Source organism: Jaculus jaculus, chromosome 6, assembly GCF_020740685.1.
Source record: "Jaculus jaculus isolate mJacJac1 chromosome 6, mJacJac1.mat.Y.cur, whole genome shotgun sequence".
NCBI lineage: Eukaryota > Metazoa > Chordata > Mammalia > Rodentia > Dipodidae > Jaculus > Jaculus jaculus.
The window spans coordinates 24,591,003-24,609,600 of record NC_059107.1 but is presented as its reverse complement, the minus strand read 5'-3'; the positions used below and the strand labels follow the sequence as shown (position 1 = coordinate 24,609,600).

At 47.1% G+C, this 18,598-nt stretch overlaps 1 protein-coding gene across 1 annotated transcript in view; it reads left to right on the top strand.

Moving 5' to 3' along the window:
- Slit3 (slit guidance ligand 3) overlaps positions 1–18,598 on the top strand; it is a 659,658-nt gene that overhangs the window by 601,403 nt on the left and 39,657 nt on the right. Inside the window, exons 24-26 of the mRNA XM_004661033.3 lie at positions 11,112–11,183; positions 12,024–12,187; positions 17,430–17,554. Coding sequence (XP_004661090.2) covers positions 11,112–11,183; positions 12,024–12,187; positions 17,430–17,554 — 361 coding nt within the window. The remainder of the gene's footprint in view (positions 1–11,111; positions 11,184–12,023; positions 12,188–17,429; positions 17,555–18,598) is intronic.

Genomic DNA, 18,598 nt, shown 5'->3' with positions numbered 1-18,598 from the left:
GCTGATCTCTCAATCCGTGGGTGTAGACAAATGTTTACGAGGCAGGTTGACAACCTGTCCGTTTAGTGTAAGCTCTAGGTTTCCCCTCCCAGGGCCTCCGTCTCCCCAGTCACAGGCTTTTGACCATATCTGTGGGACAGGACGAGGTATGACTTCCCTCCGGTGGAGTGGGCTTGGTTAGCCCCATAGTACCGGTCATACTACTGTGCTTAGCAGGTTGCTTGCAGAGCACACAGGACACAAGTGTCCACAGCTGGGTAAGACTGTTGATGGCTTCTCCTGCACCGTACCTTCTGGCACTGTGAAAGCTGCCCACCAGCTCAGTTTCAGCTTGATTTCTCAGTGTCCTGCAACCAAAGCATATGGTGTCTTCAGCAATGGGCGCTTGCCATCCAGTTCTGGTGGACAACTTTAAGTAATGGCAGTGGTCGGTATAGCCTCTTTGTCTAACAATTCATTGGGATGTTTCTCTCTCCTGACACTGGGATTTTTCAGCTGATAATGCATGGCTTCTAGGCACAGCATTATCCACCCATGTGGGGTGTATTCATTCAAACTTTATTTTTTTGGAAGTAGAGTCTTGCTCTTGTCCAGGCTGACCTAGAATTCACTATGAAGTCTCAGGGTGGCCTTGAACTCACAGTGATCCTCCTACCTTGGCCTTCCAAGTGCTGGGATTAAAGTTGTGCACCACCACACCCAGGAGAGAGAGAGAGAATGTGGGCACACCAGGGCCTCTAGCCACTGCAAACCAACTCCAGATGCATGTGCCACTTTGTGCATCTGGATTTACATGGGGACTGGAGAATCTAACTCAGGTCATTAGGCTTTATGGGCACTGAGCAAACTCTCCAGCCCCAAACTGTTTTTTAAAATTATGTATTTCATATTATTGTATTTTTAATTATTTTATGAATGTATTTTTAAATTATGTTTTTATTAGCTTACAAAGTAGTAGTTTCCATATGGCTTTTCCATAGGTTCTTAGTTTTGGTTAACTCTCCCTGCTCACATCTCCACCTTTCCCAATAACCCCCCAACCCCATCCCTACTTAGGCCTTCCCACCATATTCTTCCCTGTGCTTTCATATCGCGTACGTGCTGCCGTTACCCTCCACATCTCCACCCCTATCCAGTGGCTTCTTTCTAGCAGTCCTGGCCTCTGCAGACACTTATTCCAACTTAAATATACAAATCTACAATCCAAAGCAAGGGTGTGCATGTAAGAGAACATGTGGTGCTTGCCTTTTGGACCTGAACTACCGCACTAAGTACAATCCCTTGTACCTATTTTGTTAGAAAGGAAAGGTGCTGGACTATTGATTGAATCCTCTCATGAATGCAGGGACGCCAGATACTCTCACCTAAGTCTGTCAGCTTCTCTATTCGCTAGCCCATGATTACTACCGCAGAGATCCACATGTTTAATGGGACAATGCTTAGCTATGCCTTCTCCTCACCTTTTGCAACAGTGCTCTAAGCTCAAGAGGACAATGCCCATTTTAAAGATAGGGAAACTGAGGCATGGCTGGTGAAGTAACTGTGCAGCTCCAAGAGTCAGGAGGAAGCAGAGTCCAGTCTCCCGACTTTGAGCCCCGGGACTCTTCCCGGTCTCAGCCATCCGTAAATAGCACCCAACAAGTCTGGGCCGTTCCCGGAGTCTTCTGGGCTGATGTGATTTATTGAAGTCCACAAAACACCCATGTCAGCGACAACTCCTGCCACATGTCACCTGCACTGTTATTAAAAATCAATTCTCTGGGGGCAAAGAAATGCCTGCGCTGACAGAGCACAATCTGTTATTGTCACTCACTTATTGCCCGCCTTCTCTGGGGAGTTTCAGAATAGAAACATCAGCAGAACCATTTCCCTATTTCCAGTTGAGCACAACAGTGGATGGGCTTGTCTCGCTGGCCTGGGCCTAAAGCTGGACCATCTCCCACAGAACCCCATCCATCCCCACCGGCTGTCTGCCATCCCAGTTTAATGATTCTGGGTGTGGCTGGCTGCCAGAGAGTTGAACTCTTGGTGGTCCTCCTACCTCTGCCTCCTGGATGCTGGGATTAAAGGCGCGCGCCACCATGCCTGGTGGACCTGCTGCTTTTAAGGGGATCTCTGTGAATTAAAGTACTTGTGATTGGGTCAGTTCGAGGGGCCAAGGGAAGAAAGAAGCAGTCATATCTGCCTGTCTACCAGGATAATGGCGAGCATTGCCAGCCTGCTCAGAGTTCTCCCTTCCCCACACCTGTATGGCCGCCACAGCCTGACCACCACGATTAGCTCACCAGGAGTGCACGTCTTCACGTAGCGTAGCGTGCTGCAGTAAGCTTCTTACAAGTCGGGAGGCTTTTAGCACAATCATGTTAAAGTCATTGAATCTCATCGGTAAAAAAGAGATCTTAACCCTGTCAGTCCAACCAAGCGCCTCAGTGGGGAGCAGCTATTTTCTGCATAAGGGCCAATTCAGGAAAAATAAAAAGGTTTACAGGCTATGTTTCTTTTATGGTATTTGCATCCTTCCTCCCAGTAAGTGCACATGGAGGGATGTATGTTTGAAAAGTAACCCAAAGTGAGGGGAAAGTCCTATAAATCGGGGTCCTAGTTGCATTGTTAGTTTTTAACCTAAATTTTAAATATGACATACAAGGGCCACTGTGGGGAAATGCTTAAGGAAATTATGGCACCAGTAGTCAATAAAGTACGATTATTAAAAGAGCTAAAGATAAAAACTAGATGGCAGCGTGGGGTCGGGTTTACTACTTAATGTTAACATGGAAAAAGAAAGCCGGCCTCATTCTATTTTGTAAGCATTTATTGAAAAGCTATAAGGGAACAAGTAAAAGAATGGCAGGTAGCTGGCTGCTAATGTAAAACCATTTTCGTAACAAGGGAGGGCAAGGTAATGGGAAAGAACAACAGGCTGATAACTGAGGAGCTGAGGAAAAGATGCGTTTGGAAAGCCGGGAACAACCTCATCTGCAGTCACAGTTGAGCATGTGTATATTTTCCTCATTTCTGAAGATTCAGATTTTGATGAAGACTTCAGAGACACTGCTGCATTTAGATCTTGTTGCCGAGACAAACACCTGGCCAGAAGCAGCTTATGGGAGAAAAAAGATTGATTTCAGATTTACAGTGTCAAGGAGAATACACCAATCTAAAGGGCAGGGGAAAGTGTGGCATGGGAAGAGGCTGGACATCACCTCTGCCACAGCAGGTGGACAGTAGCAGCAAGAGAGTGAGTCAAGTTCTGGCAAAGGGGAACACCCCAAAGCCTGTCCCCAGCAATGCACCCCCTCCAGCAAGGCTCCACCTCCACCTCGTCAATTGCTGTGAGCTGGAGGGACTAAACATTCAGGACACGTGAGTTTATGGGAGGCATCTGATTCAAACCACCACAGATTCAGAGATGCTTGGAGTTTTGTTTGTTTGTTTTTAATGAGCAAGAAAGAGAGAGAGAGAAAATTGGTGTGCCAAGGCCTCTGGCCACTGCAACTGAACTCCAGATGCATATACAACCTTCTGTATCTGGCTTATGTGCGATCTGGGGAGTTGAACATGGGTGCTTAGGCTTCGCAGGCAAGCACCTTAACAGCTTAGCCATGTGTCCAGCCCAGACGCTTGGTGTTTGGTACAAGGAGGACAAGCATCAAAGTTTAGTGAGGGACAAAATCCAACAACATAAGGTAAAAGAAGTGAGATCGAGGGTGTGTGTGTGTATGTGTGTCTGTGTGTGTGTGCGTGTGTGTGTGTGTCTGAATGTGTGCCTATATGTGTGTTTCTCTGTGTGTTTCTGTATGTGTGGCTCTGTGTGATGGCAGGTGAAGGTAAATACATTTCAGAGAATGGGATGGGAGAGTGGCCAGGTTCCCTGAGCAAAAAAAACATGGCGAGACCCAAATAATGTTCTGTCTACTTCTGTCCTAACCTAAAATAGCAAGTAGAAGACATGCTTGTGGTTACTAGTGTTCTTCTTTAAGGCCCTATATGCTCCTGGATCTTTGCCCCACACGCCTTATATGTGTGTGATCATGACTGTCACTCTCAGCCCGCACAGGGGCTCCTGGAATCAGTTAGAACAAGGAAGGCCACCCTAGCACGTACTCCTGAGGAAGTGCCTGGGACCGTCGTTCACCCTCTTCCAGACTTTCAGCTCCTTGCTGCCAAGAAAGACTGCTATTTGTACCCATGAAGCTCTCTTGACAGTGTGAAGCTCCTGACAATGTCCCCAGAAAGGGCTCCCGTTGCCCTGGGCTCGCTTACCTTCCAAAGAGCTCACTGCCTCACCAGTCCACTTCTGACCAGCTCTGAACATGACAGCATGCTGTTGAGTTGAAAGTAGCTTCTTGAGGCTTCCAGACTGTAGGGCAGGCATGGCCCTTGGAAACTTCCAAAGTAAAAATAAATAGATTAAGTCAGGCGTGGTGGCACACGCCTTTAATCCCAGCACTGGGGAGGCAGAGGTAGGAGGATCCCCATGAGTTCAAGGTCACCCTGAGACTACAGAGTGAATTCCAGGTCAGCCTGAGCTAGAGAGAGACCCTACCTCGAAAAACCAAAATAAATAACTAAAAAATAAATAGATTAACATTTAGTTAGAGACTGAGAGATGACTCGGCTGTTAAGCCTACTTCCTGTGCAAGCAGGAGAGGCTGAGGGGACTTGAAAACACAACAGTTCAAACCTCCAGATCCCACACAAATAGCTGTGCACACCTGTGACCCCTGCCCCACAGGGAAGCAGAGACCCATGAATCATCAGAGTCCCACAAGCTCCAGAGTCAGTAAAGAGACTCCGACTCAAAACAAGAGCAGAGGGCTGGAGAGATGGCTTAGCAGTTAAGCACTTGCCTGTGAAGCCTAAGGACCCCAGTTCGAGGCTCGATTCCCCAGGACCCACGTTAGCCAGATGCACAAGGGGGCGCACATGTCTGAGTTCATTTGCAATGGCTGGAGGCCCTGGCATGCCCATTCTCCCCATTCTCTCTCTCCATCTGCCTCTTTCTCTCTCTGTCTGTTGCTCTCAAATAAATAAATAAAAATAACAAAAAATTTAAGAAAAAAAAAAAACAAGAGCAGACAGGAGAGCGATGGAACAGGACACCCAATGTTCTGCTCTATGTTCCACTCTGGCCACCACCACAGGCAAGCACCCCCCACCACAGGCAAGCATATGGCCCCACATCACACACACCCACCCCATAATAGACCTACATAAACAAAATGAAAACTAGCTACAATGTTAGCAATGAAGAGAAAGTCTTGGAAATTTTCCCATCCAAACTTGTCACTTATAAGAATAGCAAGTTAAAAGGTTTAGCAACTCGCTTGTGATTGTTGTCTTATTGTGGCCTGCTGTGGACTGGCCACAGGCAGTGATGGCAATACAGGTCAAGCAGTGAGTGAGTCAGGGTCGCTGACATCCAGACGAAGCACAGTGAAGTCAGCGAGCATCCGGGAGAAGAGCCAGGGGACATGGTGAAGGCACATCACCCAGTCCTGGCCGGCCTCAAGGCTCTGAAAGGGAAACCCTTGCAGGACTGACACCATGGCCATCTGGAAGCCTTCGCCATGCACCGCACACAAGAGTAAGTGCCTCAGTCACATTGTCATGGATGCTCTTCACTCTATGAAGAACGTGACGCTATTGTCCCCATCCCGAGGATGAGCACACTGAAGCTGAGCGAGACTAAGGGTCTTTTCCAAGCGTGTCCGGGATTTGAACCCAGGACTGTTTGCTTGCAGAGCCACTCCTTAACTTCTGCTTCCAAGGCTGAGACCAGGAAGCCGTGGGGCTCATCTAAGTGGGGAGAAGTGAAGAATGTTACAAGCATAGAGAATGTGAATGACCTACACAGCGTCCCTGAAGTCAAAAAGGACAAGTGTGTTTGGACACTTATAGGAACAACTGTGGCTGGAGCATGGCTTGTGAGGTAGGAGAAGTAAGAATGTAACCAAACTGCTACACAGTGAACCAAGACTGAAATATTTGTCTCCTGGGGATCCTAACCATCAGGTCTTTCTACCATGTTTTATATATATGTATATGTATGTGTATAGACAACTTGTATACTTATAGACAACAAACCATGGTATTTCCCTCCCCCACTTTCCCCTTCATAAACTCTGCTCTCCATCATATCCTCTCCCTCTCTCTATTAGTCTTTCTTTTAATTTGATGTCATCATCTTTTTCTCCAATTATGAGGATCTTGTGTAGGTATTGCTTTTAAAAATTTATTGGGAATTTTAATAAGTGAACATATCATAATCATGATCATATTTCCATCCTATTACCATAAACATAAACATACACATGGAGAAGGCAATTTGATGGGCTCAACCCTTTAACCAAACAATAGTGATAGCTCCCCTCTGGGGCCTATATCTTCCCAAGCCAATAGGCTTTTGACTCGGTCTTCAGAACCAGGCATGAACTCCCTCCCACTGAGTGGGCTTCAACTCTAATCAGGCAGCGATTGGTTACTCTCATAACTATTGCAACCAGAGGCACCACCTAGCTGGCTGATTGTGTGGTTCACAGGATCCACTACTTGCTAAGACTGTGGGTAACTTTTGTCCCCTAGCAGCCAGCATAGCACCTTCCAGCACGATGACAGCTGGCCAGCAGGGAGATGGCTTCCATCTCGGATCCAGCTGGCTTCTGTGTCCGGCACCTGAAGCATGTTTTCCATCACATTCTACCTTCTTCCCCAGCCTGACCTACTTCATGTCCCCACTCATGTCAGACTCTTCTTGAAGATTAGCGGGGTATGGGCAACTTAAAAGTGAAGTGTTGGAGCCGGGCGTGGTGGCGCACGCCTTTAATCCCAGCACTCGGGAGGCAGAGGTGGGAGGATTGCCATGAGTTCGAGGCCACCCTGAGACTACAGAGTTAATTCCAGGTCAGCCTGGACCAGAGTGAGACCCTACCTCGAAAAACCAAAAAAAAGTGAAGTGTTGGGCTAGAGAGATGGCTTAACAGTCAAGGTGCTTGGCTGCAAAGCCAAAGGACCCTGGTTTGATTTCCTAGTATCCACATAAAGCCAAATGCACAAGGTGGTGTGTGCATCTAGAGTTTGTTTACAGTAGCTGGGGGTCCTGGTGCGCCCATTCTCTCTCTGTCTCTCTCAAAATAAATAAAATATTTTAAAATGTGTTTTTTAAAAGTGTTGACAGGCATGGTGGTGCAGCCTTTAATCCTTGCACTCAGGAGGCAGAGGTAGGAGGATTGCTGTGAGTTTGAGGCCACCCTGAGATTACATAGTGAGTTCCAGGTCAGCCTGGGCTAGAGTGAGACCCAACCTCAAAAAAAAAGAAAAGTGAAGTATTTTCTTCTTGTGATCAAAGGTAAAGGATGAGGTGGGATGGAGTACTTGGGACAAAGATCTCAAAGGCTTGATCTCCTCGCCAGTCCTAGCCAGGAGTCATGTGTCTCGCCGCTGCCTGAGAAATAAGTGGGATACATCATTGCAGGCTGCCACTCTGTCTGGGTAATGCTGTGAGAGCTGCTAGCCAAGGTCAGTTCCAATGAGCTGTAAGGGGAAAAGGGATGAGAAAGGAATGGGCACTGACTCAGTGGTTCCTGGGAAGACACAGTTGTCCATCTCTCTGCCACTGCTGAGGATGGTGGTATGCATGCTAGAGTCTCATGCAGACCAGTCCAGAAGCAAGAGGCTACATTCTGGGAAGATTCCTTTAGCCTTGCCACAGTCAGACACAGCTCCAATCCTCTGCAGTTCTCGGAGACCTCAGCAGCACGGCTCACAGTAAACAGGAGCAGGACTTGCAGATGTCATCATGCCAAAGCTGCCTTTGGGTCACTGAGTGTTTTTAATTTAGAGCATGCCTGGGAGAGGCAGCCCCATTCAGAAATGATTGACAGTGGAGCCAGGTAGCTTTTGAAACAGCACAAATCAAGGAAGTCTTCAAAGCCAGTAGCAGGCAGGTCCAAGTGATTCATAAACAACCTCATGAAATAGAGGCTGGTGAGCAGGCTAGGAAGGAACTTCCTGGGAGCTGAGGTGAGCATTCATTGGAGGAACACTCACCATCTTAGGCTCCCTAAGATTTTTTAAAATATTTTACTTTTATTTATTTGTTTGAGAGAAAGATACAGAAATAGGCAGGTATAAAGAGAGAGAGAATGGGTGTGCCAGGGCCTCCAGCCACTGCAAACAAACTCCAGATGTGTGCACCCCCACTTGTGCATCTGGCTCATGTGGGTACTGGAGAGTCGAACCTAGGTCCTTTGTCTTTGCAGGCAAGTGCCTTAACTGCTAAGCCATCTCTCCAGCCCAGGCTCCCTAAGACTTAAGGACAGCTTTCCCCCTGTGGATTGCATCCGAAAAATAGAGATGACAATGGAGGGCCACTATGAGGAGGAAGAAGAGAAAAAAGAGGCTGGAGTGGAGCTTAGAGGTAGAATGCCATCCCCAGTGTGGCAGAAAGGAGAAAGAAGGAGGAAGGGAAGAAGAGAGGGAGTGAAAGAGAAGAAGAAAACAGGAAGGAAGAAAGGAGAGGGAGGGAAAGAAAGGAATAAAGCAAAAGTAGAGAAAAGGAGAGGGAGGGAGGAAGGAAGAGAGTGAGGGGAAAAGAGAAGAAAAAGAAGAGAAAGGAAAAAAGATAGGGAGGAAGAAAGGGAAGAAGAAAGAGACAAGAAGAAAGAAAGGACAAAGGAAGGCAGGAAAGTTATTTTATAGGAAGAGGGAAGTGAAGCCATTGCCTTAAACTATAGGAAAAAAAAAAACTTAGGTCCTAACAGTTTGTCCCCTTAAGTATAGCCCATGGACCAGCCCCACTGTCAAATCTAGGGACCTCTAGACCCTTGGGTTCCACCCAGCCCCACAGGAGGTAATGAGGCTCAAAAATCTGCATTTTCTTACATCTTCACTGAACCAAAAAGAGCCCATCCTGTAGTCTGCGCAATTGAACCCATCTCTCCTTCAGCTGAAGAACCAGGACAGGCTAATTCAGCAGAACAGAAGCCCGAGAGCAGGTTCTTCAGATGCCATGCTGTTTGTGCCTGGCCGCTGGGCACTAACCACCTCATTTTGTTAGCACCTGCATTTAAGTTCTCAGTCCTCACCCACAAGGGTGCTTTGTCACCAGCAGTTGACGATGCCCATCAGTCACCGTCAGAGTTTCTCTCCACCATTTCAGACTAGACCCAAGGGGACTTACCCACTTGGATGTGTTTTTATGCAGCTGCTGGTGTATCCATTAATGGAGGCTAGAGTCCCTGCATTGTAGATCGGGTCTGGTTTCCTTGGGCACAGTAACACCCCAGGCATCTGTTGAAGGCTCAGTGTGTACCAGCACTTTGTGACTTAAGAATAGCTAGACAGAAGCATAATGAAAACCAAGCAGGTTGCCTGGCCCTGAACTTGCCTCCAGAAGATGTATTCAGACATGTGCATGTGGTAGACTCATGTGTGTGTGTGGCTGATGCTAAGCCCTCTACCTTAAAGACAAGATCTGGCTACAGGGAACCCTCAGAGCTGGGGGTCACCTCTTTGGACCACCAGCTCTGGGATTGATAGCATTGTTCAACCCACCTAAGGTCTCTTTAGGAGCACATGAAGGAAGCCAATTTATTAAGCACCTTGATTTGTACTAGAGCCTTGCATTCCTCATTTAGCACTTAGAAAATGCCAGGTTCTCTCTGCATAGTTTAACACATCAAGCACAACCTTCTATGGCAAATCTTAAGCGTGTTTGTTTTCATTTGACAATTAGAAACAGCCTCAGGAGAGGGTAAGTCATTTTGCCCAAGGTCTCACAGCAGGGAAGTGCCAGAGACCAGGTCTGAATATAAGCAACATGGCTCTAGAATATTCACTACTAACCATAGTTTTTTTATATAAAAAAGTGGGGGGGGGGCTAGATAGACTGCTCAGTGGTTAAGGCTTTGCCTTTAAAGCCTAATGACCCAGGTTCACCTCCCCTGTAGCCATGTATAGCTAGATGCATAAAGTGACTCATGCATCTGGAGTTTTCAGCAGCTGGAGGCCCTGGTGCACCCATTCTTTCTGTCTCTCTTCTATCTCTCTCTGTTTGCAAATAAATAAAATATTATTTATTTATTTATTTATTTGTGTGTGTGTGAGAGAGAGAGAGAATATGAATGGGCACTCCAGGGCCTCCAGATTGCAAACAAATTTCAGATGCAGGTGCCACCTTGTGCATCTGGCTTACGTGAGCACTGGGGAATTGAACCTGGGTATTTTGGCTTTGTAAGCAAATGCTTTAACTGCTAAGCCATCTCTCCAGCCCAGTAAATTTTTTTTTGATATTTTATTTTTATTTACTTATTTGAGAGAGGGAAAGAGGCAGAGAGAGAATGGGCGTGCCAGGGCCGCCAGCCACTGCAAACAAACTCCAGACTCATACGCGCCCTTGTACATCTGGCTTACATGGGTCCTGGGTAATCAAACCGAGGTCCTTTGGCTTTGCAGGCAAATGCCTTAACCACTAAGCCATCTCTCCAGCCCCCAATAAAATATTTTTAATTTTATTTGTATTTATTTATTAAAGAGAGAGAGAGAGAAGGGGTGAGAGACTAGGCATGTCAGGGCCTCCAGTCACTACAAACAAACTCCAGACACATGTGCCATCTTGTGCATCTGGCTTATTTGGATACTGGGGAATCAAACCGGGGTCCTTTGGCTTTGCAGGCAAGTGCCCTAAACACTAAGCCGTCTCTCCAGCCCCCAATAAAATATTAAAAAAGAAAAACATACAACATCTTTGAAACTCTAGTGGTCATATTAGTTAAATTATGGCTCTCCATGTTTCAGATGCAAAAATAGAAGGCCAAAAAAGTAACTTCCCCCATCCATGTTCCCCCATGAACAGGAACTGATTTCTGATTCCATCCTAGGTCCATGAGGTTTTAACATATCTCTTCCTCTCCCCCCCCCCCAAGCTCTTAGCCCCTCTGCCTCTGCTGCTGAGCTGGGCAGAGCAATGCCCATGCATCTGCAACAAAGGGGCAGCAGCCACTACGACCAGCAAGTGGCTCTGGGAATCTGAGAAGTGGGGCTGGGCTGGGTTGAGACAGTGCTCAGACTGTCACTGAGAATCATCTATGACCTGGTCCTTTTTGCCTCAGAACCCTGCATGGCAACGACATCTCCAGTGTTCCTGAAGGCTCCTTCAACGACCTGACATCCCTTTCCCACCTGTAAGTAGCCTCTTCCTCCCTGGCATGCATTCACTCCAAACACGACATGACAGTACGTAGTAACAGTGTTATCACTGTGAACAACTCTGTTGCATCAGGTTCGCGTTGCTGGTAGAGGTCACCTGACCAAGAGCAGCTTGTGGGGAAAAGAGGTTTATTTTGGCTTACAGGTTCAAGGGGCAGCTCCATGATGGCAGGGAAAACGATGGCATGAGCAGAGGGTGGACATCACCCCCTGGCCAACATAAGGTGGACAATAGCAACAGGAGAGTGTGCCAAACACTGGCATGGGGAAACTGGCTGTAACACCCATAAGCCCGCCCCCAACAACACTCTGCCTCCAGGAGGCATTAATTTCCAATTGCCATCAGCTGGGGAGCCTAGCATTCAGAATACCTGAGTTGATGGGGGACACCTGAATCGAACCACCACACCCTTGATGTGTGTTCGTTCTTCACACACACATACACAGCTGTCCCTGCATATCCACAGGGACCTGTCTCCAGGAACCCTGTGGAGACCGCCCACCCATCGATGCTCATGCCTCTCACATAAAGTCGATGGTATTGCATGGAACCCCACGCTCCCTCCTGTATAATTTAAACCACCTCGGCATGCCTCGTGACACGTCACAGAATGTAAAGGCCATGGAAGCAGTGGTGACACTGTACTAAGTGGAGACTAATGGCAAAAAATAAACGTAGAAGCAGATCCTGTGTGCTCATCACAGATGGACTGATCCAGCCAAACTCTGACAACCTTGCTCTTCAAGGGAGTCACAGATAGAGAGTCTGTGGGCCAGGCTGATCCGAAGACCTAACTTTCTGTTCTGCCTCTTAGGGCCCTGGGAACCAACCCACTCCACTGTGACTGCAGTCTTCGTTGGTTATCAGAGTGGGTGAAGGCCGGGTACAAGGAGCCTGGCATTGCCCGATGCAGTAGCCCTGAGCCCATGGCTGACAGGCTCCTGCTCACCACCCCTACTCACCGGTTCCAGTGCAAAGGTAGGTGCTGCCCCCCATGCCCCTGCCCCCTACGGGGTCTACTATGTCTCCAACAGCCCATCAGAGGTGGACATCTCAACAGTTGTGACCTTTTCTAAAAAATTATTTTATTTATTTATTTGAGAGAGAGAGAGAGACAGGCAGATAGAGAGAAAAAGAGAGAATGGGCATGCCAGGGCCTCTAGCCACTGCAAATGAACTCCAGATGCATGTGCCATGTTGTACATCTGGCTTACATGGGTACTGGGGAATCGAACCTAGGTCCTTAGGCTTCACAAGCAAGTGCTCTAGCCACTGAGCCATCTCTCCAGCCCAGCAGTTATGATATTTAAAATCACAGCCTATCATATCCTGTGGGTCACACAGAAGCCCAGATGCTGAAATGAACATGCACGTACATCTAAGAGTCGTTTGTCATTCTCTCCCCCAGGGCTCTTTGGTATTTTTGTGTGTGTGCTGGGATTGAACTTAGGACCTTAAGCATGCAGAATGCACACCTGATTACTGAGCTCCAACCCCCTCCCCCCCCCGCCTCTGTGTTGTTTCTTCATACACCCATTTCTCTATATCCATGGGGAGTTGGTTTCAGAATGACACCCCTCCACAAAACCAAAATGCGAGGGTATTCGTGTCTCTTATATAAAATGACGTTGTATTTACATATCACCTAGGCAGATCCTACAATATACTTTGTCTTTACTTATGATACAATGCAGATGATGTAAAAACTTGTTACAGTACACTGTTTAGGGAAGAATGACCAAAAAGAAGTCTACATATGGTTAGTATAGACACAATTTTGTTCCATAGATATATATATTTAGAGAGAAAGGAGGGGGGAGGGAGAGTAAGAGAATTGGCACGCCAGGGCCTCAGCCACTGAAATCAAACTCCAGATTCTTGCGCCACCTAGCGGGCATATGCAACCTTGCACTTGCCTCACCTTTGTGCATCTGGCTTACGTGGGATCTGGAGAGTAGAACATGGGTCCTCAGGCTTTACAGGCAAGCGCCTTAACCACTAAGCCATCTCTCCAGCCCATTCCACATAGTTTTGACCTGTGGTTGGTTGAATCTGTGGGTGGAGAAGCTGCAAAGACAAGGCCCAGAACCATGGAGGGCTGGCCGTGCTTCTCACTGGCTTCCTTCGGAGGGTGCTCTTACGTGATTGACAATGTCTGCTGTGCATTCTTCACCCAACATGATTCTCATTTTCCCACTTTACTAAAGCAAATCTTTTGCAAAATAATTTTTGTTTTGTTTTTATGTTTGTTTGTTTTTCAAGGTAGGATCTGGCTCTAGCCCAGGCTGACTGGAATTCACTCTGTAGTCTCAGGGTGGCCTTGAACTTATAGTGATCTTCCTATTTTGGCCTCCAGAATGCTGGGATTAAATCTATGCACCACCATGGTCCAGCAGCAATGTGATTTTTTTAAATTAATCTATTTTTAGACAATTTCATATAGGTACATAATGGAGTTTTATCATGTTTACCTCCATTACCGTCTCTTATTCCTGTCCCACTCCTGCTAAGCAAATGTGAGCTTGACAGACTGCACCTTATCATAGCAAGCCACTCCTGAGGTCTGACACGGCAGGATCTATGTTAAGCTTGCTTTTATGTCATCTTACTTTGCTCTTATTTCTCATGTGTCAGATTATTTTAGTTCTCTGACACTTCTATGCATAAGACCTTCCTATTACCCTCATGTAAAATGTTTAGAAAAACTAATCTTTTTTGTTTGTTTGTTTTCAGGATAGAGTCTCACTGTAGTCCCAGGCTGACCTCAAACTCACAGCAATCCTCCTACCTCTGCCTCTCAAATGTGGGGCTTAAGGGTGTGCACCACCATGCCGAGCTTAGAAGAGCTAATCTTTTTTTAAATTTTTTTTGTTCATTTTTATTTATTTATTTGAAAATGACAGAGAGAGAGAGAAAGAGGCAGAGAGAGAGAGAGAGAGAGAGGGAGGGAGGGAGGGAGAGAATGGGCGCGCCAGGGCCTCCAGCCACTGCAAATGAACTCCAGATGCGTGCGCCCCCTTGTGCATCTGGCTAATGTGGGTCCTGGGGAGCTGAGCCTTGAACCGGGGTCCTTAGGCTTCACAGGCAAGCGCTTAACTGCTAAGCCATCTCTCCAGCCCCTGTCTACCTCTTTTTGAGACAGCGTCTTTCATTGGCCTAAAGCTCACCATTTAGTCTAGACTAGCCAATGAGCACCAGGGATCTTCTTGTCTCTGCCTCCACAGTGCTGTGATTACAGGCATGTCTTGCAATGCCTGGCATTTTATATAACTAGTCCACATGACTGCATGGCAAGCACTTTGCTGACTGAGCTATCTTCCTAGCCTTTCATTTCACCTCTTTAAAGATTAGTTTTACTGGGCTGGAGAGATGGCTTAGTGGTTAAGCGCTTGCCTGTAAAGCCTAAGGACCCCGGTTCAAGGCTCAGCTCCCCAGGACCTACGTTAGCTAGATGTACAAGGTAGCCCATGCATCTGGAGTTCATTTGCAGTGGCTGGAAGCCCTGGTGCGCCCATTCTCTCTCTCTTTCTCTCTGCCTCTTTCTCTCTCTCTGTTGCTCAAATAAATAAATAAAAATAAACAAAAAAATTAAAAAATAAAGAGGTCAACAGTGTGCCTGAAGGATTATAGCTGAGGTTGTCCTCAGGCTCTGGCCTCCCTACTCACCTGCATACTTTAGAGAATTTCCATTTTTTCCTTATGATGATTCCATGAAGGTAGTTCTCTATTGGGCATTATATCCTTAGATATAGAAATAGAAGTTACTGAGTCACATTAAAGCAGAAAATCAGAGGTTTCCGAGAGTTCCACCCTAAAGGAGACTAATAACACACCCTTCAAGGCTCAGGGAACATTGCAGAATAGACAGAAAGAATGTAAGAAGGATGAAGACATGGCTCAGCAGTTAAAGATGCTGGAAAAGCCTCATGGCACTTCCCCAGTGCCCACATAAAGCCAGATGCACAAAGTGATGCATGTATCTGGGGTTTGTTTGCAGTGGCAGGAGGCCCTGATGTGCCCATTCTCCCCCTCCTTGCAAATAAATAATAAATAAAAATTTGGAGGTGGAGAGATGGCTTAGCAGTTAAGGCACTTGCCTGTGAAGCCTAAGGACCCAGGTTCAATTCCCCATGTAAGCCAGATGCACATGGTGTCACATACAACTGGAGTTCATTTGCTGTGGCTAGAGGCCCTGACTTGCCCATTCTCATTCATTCTTTCTCTCTCTCTCTCTCTTTCTCTGTGTGTGTGTGTGTGTGTGTGTGTGTGTGTGTGTGTGTGTGTGTGTGTCTCTCTCTCTCTCTCTCTCTCTCTCTCTCTCTCTCTCTCTCTGCCTCTTTGCCTCTCTATCACTCAAATAAATAAAATAAAAGATAAAGAAAGAATGTAAGAGCCACAGAGTGGGAAGGTGTACTGGGAGGCACTATTCCCTTCCACCAAAAGCAACTGGTGCATTCATGACACCACAGTGATTACCAATAACCCTACAGAGGAGGACCCTCAGTAGAATGAGAAGGAGGGGACCTAACAGTATAACCCAAGGGGAATCTGACAAATTTGAAATGGGTTCATAAAGTTTTCAATAAAAAAATTAAATGAAAAAGAAAAGGAATAATAGAAACCAAAAATACATGATTTTCAAATGTATTTCTGAACTGATTTCCAAAAAGGAAGATAATCAACTTACATTTTCATTTGTACTTTTGAGTGCCTTTCATTAGATGCCCTCATTATTTCATCTGATTTTTTAGCCATAGATATTCAAAAGATTAAAAAAAAATACCTGTCTCTTTTATTGTCTGTCTGTCTGTCTTGAATTTTGCACATCCAGGATTTAATTTCATAATTTTACTTTCCATTTGCATGCACATTTGCCTTCTAATGTCCCTTTCTTGTCTCTTAGACTCTTGTTTGTATTTTATTTACCTCTTAAACTTCAGTGTCTCACACTTTTGCCAAAAGCAGAAAAACATCCCATCGATTTAAAGCTAATTTTAATTTTCTATTTCCTGCCACTGAGACATCTGATCTGCTACTAAAAACTCAGGTAGCCTTAGAATAGTGGTTCTGAATCCTGATCGCACATGCTGGAATCACCCAAGGAGCTTTAAAACTTACTGGTCCCAACCAGTCTGGGGATGCGTCCAGGTAGAACACCTGCCTAGCATATGCGAGGCCTGGCTTGGATCCTCAGTGCTATCAAAACAATGCCAGTTCTGAGCCTCGCTATCTCGCGTTTGCTTCATTTGGTCTGAGGTTCAGACTGGGCAGGGGACTTTTGGCTGGGTGTAGCATAGAGAGGCAAACTTGTCCTGATTTTTCAAAACCTTTCTGGTTTCAGCATTGAAATCTCTGGGTCCCAGGAACGTTCTCAGTTCCAGGCAAGCCACACAGATGGTCTGTAAGCCCAGGTTAGACCTGCTGGTCCAGGATCTCCCTCAGGCCCTCCTATTCATCAACCCACAAACTGTCATCTCCCCCAGAATCAATTTCAACTCATCTCCAGGCTGAGGACTGGTAGTTCTAGATCATTCCAAGTCCTGACATTAAGTCAGGGCCTGTATATCTGTGTATTTATTAGGGGTCAGGCTCAGAGCTGGCACAGCCCCCTTTGCACAGCACTGTGTGGGAACTGTGACCTCCTATCAGCCCCAAGAAAGCAGGGAATGGTTGAAACTGCCATGGATGCAAAGTGCCAAGTGTCCCCCAAGCACAGCGTCAGCATCATGACCTGCAGTGTCATCCACAGGGGTCATTACCTGCAGGAGCTTTGCAGGGAGGATGTCTCTGTGTGTGTGTGACCCTGGCAGCCTTCCTTAGCCTGACCGACTATTCTACGGGGAAGGGTGTCTGGGGGCAAAGAAGGAGAAGGTCTAAATAGAGCCTGCTTCCAGAGCTTCCTGGAGTAAGAAAAGAGACCCACAGGAGAGGTCTCATTATACTGCATTGTTTGCAGATTAGCACCCAAATCGGATCAGGCTAATTCTAGTAATTGATTTGATTGCAGAAGTGCTTCCATGTGACGTTCTACCGTGGTTTTTACTCACTGGACAGTGGTTCAGTTGACGGGACCCTAGCCAGACTGTGTGTGCTGCCTTAAGAGAGCCAGCTGCCCTCTGGGACTAGAGAGGAGGATGGGCCAAAGCAGAGGGGAAGAAGGGAGGTGTGACAATGAGCTTGCTCAGAGAGCTCTCCCCAACACTGTGGTTTTGCTGCCCAGGGCCAGTGGACATCAACATCGCGGCCAAGTGCAATGCCTGCCTGTCCAGTCCATGCAAGAACAATGGCACGTGCACTCCGGACCCTGTGGAGCAGTACCACTGCACTTGCCCCTACAGCTACAAGGTAAGGCAGGAGGCCCCACCTGCCACTCATGCCCAGGCTGCCTTTGTCCTGGCTCCAGAGTGGGACCCCATGTGTCTGACCCTGTTATCCAAGATTATGCTCCTCCTGCGGAGATGTATTGACTATGTGCCATGCCCTCTGCTAGACATTTAACCCACCCTTTCTCCTTGCATAATGGACATAATGATATTCATCTTACAGATGTGGAGCCCCTGGGCATCAGAATGCTCATAGGACTGGACTCATTGTCCCACAGTCCCTACTAATGTTGGGATTATGGCCCGGGACTATATGATTCTAAAACCAACTTGGTTTCTCTTGGAGAGGTTCCTGGACAGCGAATCCCCTCGCAGTTCACTGGGGCTGATAAAGCTGCAGCTTAGTCTGCTTTGCTACGACCCTCCAGGCTCCAACCTTCTAGGAGAGCCCAGACTTACAGCTGCACCCCATCCTATCTATGCACCAACTGCACAGGCCGAGGGACGAGGACAGCGTCTATGTCCCCAGGGACCTGTGCAGCGACAGACTTGACAAGCAGAGGGACTGGATGATATACCTGGTATCTTTCTCACTACAGCCTTGCTTCTAGCAGACAGTGTCAGAGTGCCATCTATGGGCCTGGGATAAGAGAGCCCAAGGGGTCCCATTGAAGCCAGCCAGCCAGCCATGCCCAAGGTCTCAAACTAGCATAGAAGCCCAGAATGGCATACGCAGGCATGGGGTGGGGGAGGGTCCACTGAAACCTTCTCATATGGGTTCAATGGAGGAAACTCAGCCTCTGGAATTGCTCAGAGAAGCATGGAGGGACTCCAGCTTTCTCACTTACTAGCTGTGTGGTGATGGCCAGTGACTTCACTTTAGTCTGCCTATCAGGATGCTGGGGCCCACCTCAGAGGTTTTTGAGATGCAGTTATACCTTGCCTTCCCTGGCAGACACACTTTGCCCTCCCACCTGTAAGTGGGAGCCCTTGAGCTAGCCCAGCCTCACAGCTGGGAGAAGGTTGAGAGGCATCACTTCTCCTACATTAGTGCCAGCTTCAGTAG